The sequence below is a fragment of the Garra rufa genome, chromosome 20 (assembly GCF_049309525.1).
Source record: "Garra rufa chromosome 20, GarRuf1.0, whole genome shotgun sequence".
In the NCBI taxonomy this organism is placed as follows: Eukaryota; Metazoa; Chordata; class Actinopteri; order Cypriniformes; family Cyprinidae; genus Garra; species Garra rufa.
The window spans coordinates 33,849,918-33,861,324 of NC_133380.1; the positions used below are offsets into that span (position 1 = coordinate 33,849,918).

The 11,407-nt window shown below is 35.7% G+C and overlaps 1 protein-coding gene across 1 annotated transcript in view; it reads left to right on the forward strand.

The window, feature by feature from the left end:
* rtel1 (regulator of telomere elongation helicase 1) overlaps positions 1-10,762 on the forward strand; it is a 35,980-nt gene extending 25,218 nt beyond the window's left edge. Inside the window, exons 23-33 of the mRNA XM_073825704.1 lie at positions 581-696; positions 785-908; positions 994-1,162; positions 2,661-2,818; positions 3,315-3,410; positions 4,376-4,571; positions 4,727-4,864; positions 4,973-5,095; positions 9,991-10,212; positions 10,293-10,415; positions 10,512-10,762. Of these exons, the coding sequence (XP_073681805.1) occupies positions 581-696; positions 785-908; positions 994-1,162; positions 2,661-2,818; positions 3,315-3,410; positions 4,376-4,571; positions 4,727-4,864; positions 4,973-5,095; positions 9,991-10,212; positions 10,293-10,415; positions 10,512-10,567 (1,521 nt within the window). The 3' untranslated portion in view covers positions 10,568-10,762. The remainder of the gene's footprint in view (positions 1-580; positions 697-784; positions 909-993; positions 1,163-2,660; positions 2,819-3,314; positions 3,411-4,375; positions 4,572-4,726; positions 4,865-4,972; positions 5,096-9,990; positions 10,213-10,292; positions 10,416-10,511) is intronic.
* Positions 10,763-11,407: the final 645 nt, after the last annotated feature.

Below are 11,407 nucleotides of genomic sequence, written 5' to 3' on the forward strand. Positions count from 1 at the left end.
AATTAAGTTTTCTCACCTCCATGTCATCTGAGATGTTCATGTCTTTCTTTCTTCAGTCGAAAAGAAGGTTAGATTTAGCTTAGGTCTTTGGCCCATATATTAAAATATGAATGAATTTTTGAATATCTGCTTATATGTTCAAAAATACACAAAAAAAAAATACAGCACATATAATGTAAATGCAAGCAGCTCCTATAAAGACCATTTTTTTATTTGTGAATTAATAGATTTTGATATTTTGGGCATAAAATGAAAAATATCAGGATGGCACAACTGTCTTGATATTATAATGAAGAAAAATATCCTCGATAATTAGATTTCCATTTCAAGTAATTTCTCTCTGTCTCTCTAAATTAGTTAACATGAACTAAGAATGAACAATACTTCTACAGGATTTACTAATGCATTATTATAATCAAGTTGTGCTTGTTAACATTAGTTAATGCAATGTGACCTAACATAAACAATGAACTGTATTTTCATTAACTAACATTAACAAAGATCAATAAATAGTGTAATAAAGTGTGTTCACTCACATGTAAAGTATGGTTCAGGTAGAGTTGTGTGTCTGGTTGTTTAGTATCTGTCAGGGCAGGAGTGGTACAGACAGCAGGCCTCTCGAGCTGTCAATCAAGCCATTGGCAGAGTGATCAGACACAGAGAAGACTATGGAGCCATCTTCCTCTGTGATCACAGGTCAGTGCTCTGACTGCTTTAGCAGCAGTTCCTAATTTGACAGGAGAGCAAGTGCACAGATATTAATGTTCTGGTTTGTGTAATCCAGGTTCAAAGGCACCGAAGCCCGTAATCAGCTTCCTTCATGGGTAAGGCCATACGTTAAGATTTACGATAACTTCGGTACCATTATCCGTGATGTGGCTCAATTCTTTCGGACGGCACAAAAAACTGTAAGTCCGTTTTTTTATTTATGTTCTCCAGTACCATCAACCTGTTTTACCCTAGTAAGAGCTGATGTTCACATTTGTGTATCAGAGACCAGCGCCTGCCAGGAAAGGAAAAGAGGCCTGTAAAAATCAGGCAGACACCGGGCCGCTCAGCACAGGCTCCAGCTGTCCTGCTAAGAGCGTCTGGATCAGTGACACCTCTCAAAAGGCCAAAACACTAGACTCACACGTCCCCAGCCTAAAGAGGAGAAAATTAGGTGAGCTCACCTCTATTCCTCTTTTTTTTTTTCTGGTCTGTTTTGAGGTTTTTTGATGAATGTGTTCATTAAGACATATTCCATGTCTTGGAGGTTTTTGTCGCCAGCTCTTATGAATGTCCTGCTTGAATCTAATGTTTTAAACGGTAATCAATGTAGAAGTCAAGTAATTAAGCAATAAATTATAATTTGGTCTCATTCTGAGACTGTGATTTATAAAACAGCCCAGTTGAACCAGTTAAACAATAACATTAGATAATGCTTGGAAGTTTTCTTTTTTTACAGAAGCTTTGATCATTTGGAGAATGATTTGACATTATTTTTGAACTAATTATTGTCAGTTACAGTACTTGTCAAAATGTGGAAACAATATGATTTTTTTAAATAAAACAATGATTTTTTTTCTTCAATATGTTTTTAATGGTGTTTCTCACCAAAACTACATTTATGTGCTCAAAAAAGAATAATAATAATAAAATAAAAGTAAAATAACTTTTCAATTTCTAGTATATTTAAAAAATGTAATTCATTACTGTGAGGCAACATTTTCAACATTGATAATAAGAAGAACATTTCTGAAGCCCCCCTAATATAATGGCAGGGGAAACACTTAAATAGAAAACAGTTATTTTAAATTCTAATAATATTTCACAATATTACTGCTTTTACTGTATTTTTGTTCAAACAATTGCAACCTTGGTGAGCATGAGAGATATTAAAAGATTAGTTCACTTCCAGACTAAAAAAAATTCCTAATAATTTACTCACCCCATATCATCCAAGATGTCCATGTCTTTCTTTCTTCAGTCGGGAAGAAATTCTCTATATAGTGGACTTCAATGGGGATCAATAGGTTGGTCAGTAGGTCCAAATTGCAGTTTCAATGCAGCTGAGGAATAACGGTCTTATCTAGCAAAACACTCTGTCATTTTTTTAAAAAGTGCATGTTTATATACTTTTTAACCACAAATGTTTATCACATTTTGTAGTCATGTTGGAAAGAAATGCCAAAAGAAAGAAGGAAAGTACCAACACAGTGTTTATAAAGCGAACGTGCAAAGAAAGTCACCCTTTACAAAAAAAGGTAAAACAATAATTTGATTAAAAATGATTTTAAAGTTGGAGGAGAAAATGTAATGGGGTTTTTCACCCTACCCCACCTTTTTGAACCAAAGTACACAGATGAAGAACTAACCATGTGTGACTTTTCCAATATGATTATCTAATGTGTGAAGTCAAGCTAGTGCAAGACAAGCATTTGTGGTTAAAAAAGTATAGAATAGTCCTCGGCTGGGATTGGGTAGAGCCCTTTAAAGATGCATTGAAACTGCAGTTTGGACCTTCAACCCATTGGCCACCATAGAAGTCCACTATATGGAGAAAAATCCTGGAATGTTTTCCTAAAAATCCTTTATTTCTTTTCGACTGAAGAAAGAAAGTACATTTTCAGCAGTGAAACACTCAGTGCATGTCAGATAAAACTATTGTGATGTTTTAGACTCAGAAGAGCATTCTGGACGGGATGGAGCGGCCAGACTTTGCATTCAATATGAGATGGAGATGACAAGTAAAAGGAAACCAGTCAGCCTGCTGGACGCCCTGGATGACACAACCAACAACGGAGGGAGGGAAGACACCATGGCTGGGGAAGAAAGAGTAAGACAAGAAATCATCTGCTTGCTTCCAAACCAATTTTATTTTCTTTCTGTTGCACAAAATGAGATGTAATGCACATTGTCAGCAGCTGTTTTCCATATAATGAAAGTGGATGGCAACGTATACAGCAATTGTCCAAAAGAGGACAAGTGTTATAGAAGTAGTCACATGCGACCTGTGCGCCATTTTCCAGGTCTTTTGAATTCACATGATCGCTTAGTGCGAGAGAAACTTGATGTAGGCAGCGATTTCACATTTCTCAGAGAAATTGGAAGTGAATAGCCTAGAAAATGAATTTTTGCTCAATAAATGAGATATAAATGGTAAGGAATTACCTCATAAATCATGATCTGGGTTTGAATGACATACTTTGATCTCTTTTTATCTATTTCTCTAATGTTAGAGGTTTGTAAAAATGTCTCATATGTCGTAACATAAAGACGATCAAATCTTTTCACTCATTTTCCTTTTCTCTCATTGGTCTTTGACCCTGCAGGCGAGTCGCTTGTCTACTCTTTCGCTCCAGCATGACAAACGCCTGGATGATGAATCGAGGGGCGGGAAACGGAAAATTAAAGTGGTTCAAGAACGGGTGAGGGATCTTGATTGAATTTTTGTGTGCTTTTGATGCATGTAGACTATCTTATGCTATTGATTACAAGCCTATGCAAAAATGTTATCAATGAGTCAAATTAAAGATTCACATTCATCTAAGAAAATGTTTGTATATACAGTTGAGGTTGAAAGTTTACACACACCTTTCGGAATCTGCACAATGTTAATTTTACCAAGAGGGGGGGGGGGATCATACAAAATGCATGTTATTTTTATCTAGTACTGAAACTGAAGAAAGGAAAAACGATGCATTAAGAGCCTTTATGAATTTGAAGATCAGGGTAAATGTAACTTATTTTGTCTTCTGGTAAACATGTAAATATCTGTAACTTTTGAAGGGCAGTACTAAATGAGAAAATATGATATTTTTGGTCGAAATAAGAAAAATGTACACAACTTTATTCTGTTCAAAAGTTTTCACCCCCAGCTCTTAATGCATTGTGTTTCCTTCTGGAGCATCAGTGAGCGTTTAAACCTTTTGTATTCATTGCATTTGGGTCCCTCAGTTGTCCTCAGTGTGAAAGGTGGGTCTGGTAGTCATTGTTGGAAAGGGTTCAAATACACAAAAATGCCAAAAACCAAAGGAGTTTTCTGAAGAAGAGCATGTAGTTTAACTGTTTAGGACAAACAAGGGACTCATGAACAACTATCACTAAACAAAGCTGTGGATCATTCAGCCTTTATTTTCTCTTGTGGACTATATGTAAACATCTTTTATGTGAAATATCTTATTCAGGTCAGTCCTAAATAAACAATAACATGCATTTTATATGATCCCTCTTATTTTAATAAAATAATTAACATTTTGCAGATTCTGCAGGGTGTATGGAAACTTTCGACCACAACTGTATATGGATGGGTGCATCCAAATGGAACAGGCCATGATCCTGTATTAAACACATTAAATTAAATGTATTTTGTCTTTATTTTGCTGTGCATTAGAAAACCGTGGCTTCCTGTACTGCGAAAACAGGCAAAGCTTTCATGATGGAGCTAAGACGATGCCTGAGTCATGAAAACTTCAAGCTCATCATGGAGGCGCTGCAGTCCTACAAGACAAACGATGACCTGAGTAACCTCCTGGCTAATGTGACTGAACCGCTCATACAAGACCACAACACACACTGTCTGCTTAGAGGTGCGCAATCACGACATATTCTTTCCAAAGTGTTAAGCGAGTTGCTTTTCACTGCTAATATGCCTCCTAATATCACTGATCTCTGATTGTGACTTGAATTAAAAATGGCAAATAAGGAGCATCTTTTTCATTCAAATTTCATCTTTTTCCTCAAGGTCTCTATCAGTTTATCCGACCACACCATAAGAAAGAGTTCGATGAGAGTTGTTTGGAGTTAACAGGTGAAGGTTGTGGCTATAAACAAGAGCATTCGCTGTCCAGGGAGGAGCAAAAGGCTCTGAGGCTAAACACAGGTAACACCTGACTTGTAAATGGCGTGTACCGGTTACAGAAAACATTTGGGCCTTATTTTTGTCTCTGCATAATCATACATAACATGCTTTTGTATTGTATTTTTCAAGTAAAAGCTGAGGTTTCACCAGTGAATCCACCCAGTGAGCAGCTGAATTCAACTCAACAGCTGAACCAAGGTGGTTCTCACATGGGAACCACAGAACTTAATGGAGGAGACAGCAAAATTGCAGGTATATTGGGGTTTATTTATACTTGCCACGATTTAAAAAATAAAAAGAATAAAGAGGTCTGCTTCTCATTTATTGGTTTTAGGTTGCTGATGTTATGTTCATGTCAAAGGGACAGTTCACCCAAAAATTTATTAATTAATTACTCGCTAAAATACTCTAAATGTGCAAAGACATGGAAGAGAAGAAGTCATAATTTTTGTTTTCTTTGTGCACATTAAAAGGATAGTTTACCCAAAAATGAAAATTTGATGTTTATCTGCTTACCCCCAGGGCATCCAAGATGTAGGTGACTTTGTTTCTTCAGCAGAACACAAACAAAGATTATTAACTCAAAGCGGTGCAGTCTGCCAGCCATATAATGGCAGTGGATGGGCACCTGGGGCCGGATTCACGAATATCTTCTTAAGAAATTTCTTAAGATAAATTCTAAGAAGTTCGTAAGAAGGTTCTTAAGTGCAATTCTTGAAAAAATCTTAAGTTCTCAAATATGTTCTTAAGAACATCTTAATTTTTTTCTTAAGAAAAAAAATGATACATCTATCTGAGTGAATACATGGCTGAAGACGCATTTATAAACACTTGAACGTCTTTTTTGCGGTTTCTGCAGGTTATCCTAATAATCATAAGAACACACTTTTTCGTCACGACCTTGACTGGCGCTCGGCTTCATGTTTTTAATGCGCCGTGTTTTTGAACCGTTACTTTTAAAGGGTCTGTCTTAAGCTTTGGCGATCAGTTTTATTCACTTTTCTGTTGTTTTTGTTCCCTCGTCTGAATGAACGCTTCCGGTATGTGTGTGCGCTGCTACAGCAAACGCGTCCTGCACATATGCGCTAAATACGGCCAAAGATTATGTCGTATTTATAGGCCAAGTAAAATAAAAAAATGTTTAATTAAATCTCCCTATCTGACTCGATTTTGTAGAGTTGCTATTAAGTTTTGATGTTGGCAAAAATGTAGGGTCATACATAGGCTAATCATGACAGATCATTGTTTACATTATCAGTCATGTCACTTCAGCGAACTCGTGCTCATCTCTATTAATAGTCCTAATATGTATTATATGTAGCTAGTAGTGTTGCAATGCTTAAATATAACAGTTAATTTGAAATAACCCAATAAATTAATTAAATAATTCTTACTATTTGGGATTTAAGACAAGTCTCGGGCTATCCTAACTTTAAGAAGTTATTTACGATGGTTTTTAAGAAGATTCTTTTCAAGAATTAGAATTTTCTTAAGTAAAAAGATAAGAATATTCTTAAGACAATTTTTTGGGAATACAAAATAATCTTAACTTTTTTTCTTATTTTAAAAAATAAGAAGAAAATGGCAGTTAAGAAGAATTTTCTTCTTAAGAATGTTTCGTGAATCTGGCCCCAGACCTTTAAAAGTAAAAAAAAAAAAAAAAAACATGCACAGACAAATACAAATTACACCCTGCGGCTCGTGACGATACATTGATGTTCCAAGACGATTGGTTTTTGCGAGAAACTGAACAGTATTTATATAATTTTTTACCTTTGATACACAGCAATGTCCAACTGTCATGAGCACAAGCTCATCATCCGGCTTGTTACATGTGTACACGCTCTGGTGTAGTACACGCAAACGCCGGAAGGGGAAATCGGTGAAAAGTCAACAGTCCCGGATGAGTTTGTGCAAGTAAACGTAATCTTTTAGCTTTAAATTGGTTTGAACAATCAGGATAATCGCAAGTAGTTATTATTTTGAATAGCTGCTATACACACAATCTCTGTGCACTGTGTAAACAATGAGTGTCGTTTACACGCCACAGATCTCTTCCCGGTGTTTGCATATACTACGCCAGAGCGTGAACACATGTAACGAGCCGGATGCTCAGCTCGTGCTTAGGACAGATGGACATTGCTGTGTATCAAAGGTAAAACATGATATAAATACTGTTCAGTTTCTCGCAAAAAAAATGATCGTTTCGTGTCTTAGGACATCAATGTCTCGTCACGAGCCGCAGGGTTTAATTTGGATTTTTCTGTGCATGTTTTTTTTTTTACTTTTAAAGGTCTGGTGCCCATCCACTGCCAGTATATGACTGGCAGACTGCACCGCTTTGAGTTAAAAATCTTTGTGTTCTGCTGAAGAAACAAAGTCACCCACATCTTGGATGCTCTGGGGGTAAGCAGATAAACATAAAATTTTCATTTTTGGGTGAACTATTCCTTTAAGTATTCTCGTAACTTCATAAAATTACAGTTGAACCACTGATGTCACATGGACTATTTTAACAATGTACTTACCACCTTTCTGGGCCTTGAACGTGTCAGTTGCGTTGCTGTCTATGCAGGGTCAGAAAGCTCTTGGATTTCATCAAAAATATCTTAATTTGTGTTATGAAGATGAACGAAGATCTTACAGGTTTGGAACAATGTGAGGATTAATAATTAACAGTAATGGCAATAATGGCGACATTACTTTTTTCAGTAATGAGAAAAACAAATTACTGTTTCCCCTGTTACTGAAAATAAAATGTGGCATTACTGTAATTCAATTTTCATAGGACCTGCAAAGCAGCGCATTGCATCACGTTGCCTTCTTCTTCTGAGGTAAACTCTGGCTTATTCCTCTCAGCGCGACGTCTTCCTGAAACGAAAAGTAGCCGTGATGAACTTGATGAATGTTCACGTTTGTTTACAGAGGTGATGTGGGTGTTTACCTACACGTCCGCGCATCTCACATGAATGTTTAAAGTTTGAAAAGAAATAAGAGAATGAGTTTAGACAGGAAAAACTTGAGCTTGCGTTGGTATCATGCGGATTACTTTATCAGAGAATATTTGTTTTTGACATGACTTCATATAAAAAATAAAAAGATCTGACTTGTCGCCACCTACTGATGGTTTTAGTTTCATATTTAATGTATCATTTCATAGTTTTGTATTCAGTATGTTATATATTTAGCGCAATTATCTCTTAACATTATTTATGAATTGTAATCGGATTGTGAGCTGCATTGAACAGTCTGTGTAAATGCGTCTAAATGCCACTTCAGATGCAGCTTTTGTGCCACTTCTGTGGTACAAAGATAGATTATGATTATAATGGGTTCCAGTCTTATCATTAGGGGCCAAGCACCGAAGGTGTGTAGGCACCTATTGTATCCGTTAGAATTCTTCTTCTTCTTCTTCTTCTTCTTCTTCTTCTTCTTCTTCTTCTTCTTCTTCCTCTGAATCCTTGGGTCATGCCGAGTTGAATGAACACCAAAATTCAAAAATCTTAAGGTTTCAATAATCGTCCTAGACGGTTTGTCTGATTTTCACCAAAATTGGCTCAGATCATCTTCAGATTATGCTGGCAAAAAGTTATGGAATTCAAGTTGATTGGACAAACCGTTCTCGAATAACATGCTAACGAATTCTATGAAAAACACTCAAAAATGGATGTGAGGCCATATCTCTGCAACACTTTGGCGTATTGAGACCAAACTTGGTGTGTGTTATAACAAGCATGACCTGAGGCTACCTGCAGTGTTTTGTCACAGTGCCACCTAGTGGTCAGGAGATATGAAAGATGGCTCTTTTAGCTTATAACTTCTCAATGGTTTGGCCAAAACTGGTCTCGTTAGATTCGTAGGAGCATGCCGAGTCGAACCATGTCCAATTTTCCCATGTCAGCCATTTTGAATTTTGTCATAAAATGCTATATTTTCCAAACGCATTGACATTACAAAACTCGGTATGTGTCTTCAGCACCAAGCCCTAACAGTACTCAAAAAGTTTGGTGGCAGTGCCACCTTCTGGTCAAAAGTTATAGTGAAACTTAGAAAAATGCTAATAACTTCTGAGAAAAATGGCTTATTGTGATAAAAGGGATCTCAGAATATTCCTTGGGTCATGCTGAGACCATTGATACCAATTATGCCAATATTGGCCGAACTTCCTTCCGCCATTTTGATTATTGTAGAAAACCTACTTTTTCGAACTCCTTCTAGACCATTTGTCGGATTTTCACCAAATTTGACTCGGATCATCTTCAGAGCATGCTGACAAAAAGCCTTGAATTTCGTGTCGATATACACTAGTTTTCGTACAGCGCCTCTACAAATTTTAGGCTTGATGCCGAAATGATTCTGAGGCTTTATCTCTGCAAAGCTTTGACATAAAGACACCAAACTTTGTGTGTGCCTTTGTCACCTCACACTAAACACACCACATCGATTTGATAACAGCGCCACCTTTTGGTCAAACGTAATAAGCCATTAAATCATACCAGTTCGACATAATTCATAAATCATCTTAAAATGGCTTCCTTTTACTCGTTGTTGCAATTGGTCTGGTGTTCCATGCCATCCTTAGCTCCTCATTTTCCCTTTGGAGTGCTTGGCCCCATAATTGCTGCTTGCAGCTATATTTCTAACTGAATTTATTGCATAAATATAAGAATTTACATGAAACAGGATGCATACATTTAATATGTTTAGAAATTTTGCCCATATCTACCTATATTTTTACGCGGAAGTAAGCGTGTGATTGAGACTTCTGTTTGCTGTTTGCACTACAAACCAGTGTGCTCAAAATTAAGATAAGACATTTAAGTAATAGGGTAAGACACACCAGATTTGCAATACCAAGCAGCAGTTTTGCACAGCTAAAAAAGTCAAACCCATTAAATTTACAAATGGCCGTGCCCACTCTTATTTGAAAATAATTATTTTCCTAGGTATAAATTTTAGGAGAAAATATTGCTCCTTGATAGAAATGTGGTTTAGGATTATTTTTCAGTTTTTATCCTGGCTTCAAAACCTGCAAAAGTGTCTTCCTTTCAGGTGTTACAGAAATTGCCACTCTGTTCTTGATGCAGACATTTGTATATTTATATTATGTGCTTGTTCTGATTGTGTGAGTTTGACGTTTCCCACAGTGAATGTGAGAAGTGAAGTCCAGAAACCACAGACATCCATCAAAGAAGGTCTGTCATGCTCCTCTCTGCTGTCAGACATTAAACAAGCCATCGGTGCAGAAAAAACCCGTCAGATGTTTTTGGCCTTGCAGGCCTATAAAACATCAAACAATTACGAACAGATGGTGTCAACTGTTGTGAGCTTATTGACTGAGAGAGATGAAGACATCGCTCTACTAGAACGTTAGTCTGTTTCTTTTAGGTTCATCATAACCACTGGTTATCTGTTGGGAAAGAAGCTGAACTTTTTGTTTCTGGTCTAGGGTTATCTGTGCTCATTCGACCACAGCACAGGAAGCAGTTTGCTGAGCTGTTGAAATCCTTGACAGGAAATGATTCTGTCACAATCCAGGATTCAGACATGGGATCAAGTCAACCAAATCAAGGTATTCTTTGTAGTAAGTGTATGCAAATTTATTCTGCTGCAAGGATGGTAGATAATAATGCTAATTATTCTTATTTAATTGTTATTTTTCTTCCAGTATCTCCCTTATCTGCAGGAAAGACTCAAAGCAAGATATCATCCTTCTTTTCATGAATGCTGCTCTAAGATATTGAATCAGTATCTTCATATATTTTACACATAACACGCATGAAGAGATTTATGCAGAAGAATGTTACAAAATATTGCACAACTGACATTTCATTGTGTTATATGTACTTAATTGTTTTTCAATAAATACTTTACATTAAATACTTTTATTAAATAAATGAGCTTTATACTTCTTTTAAATGGTGTTTAAGTTCTTTTTTATTAATGTAAAATCATTTTGAAATGAAAATATATGAGTGATTTGGTATCTGACAATTTTATCCTCCCTATACTATTAAGTAGCTCTATATCTATATATCTATATCCATCTATAGTTTTTGTTTGTTTTTTGGACGGCTTTAGCACTATATTTGTTTTCTCTTGAGAAAAGATATAAGACTGAATGTGTTTATATAAACAAATCTCAATCTCATGTTTAGAGTTGGGATATTTATGAATATTGATTGCCAGGAAAATATAACACAAAGTACAATGCTAAGATACTGTTATTATGAATAATATACAGTTAAATAATAAACATTTAGCTATTTAGAAATTTAAATTGATTGAATATGCATTGTTACTTTATTTCCGTAAAACACTATAGGCTTCTAGTTATTCATTTTTAAACAAATTAAATATTAACAGTAAAAGATTTGTAAAACTAATGAATTCATCTGTATAAACAATACATTAAAAGCCAAATAAAATGGCTTATATTAAGGAATTGTGATTTTAATTACACATTAAAGCCAATTAAAATGACTTATTTTAAATAATTCTGGTTTTCCTGTTTTTTTTGTTTTTGTTTTTTTGTATAATATTTTATATTACTAACAGTAAACT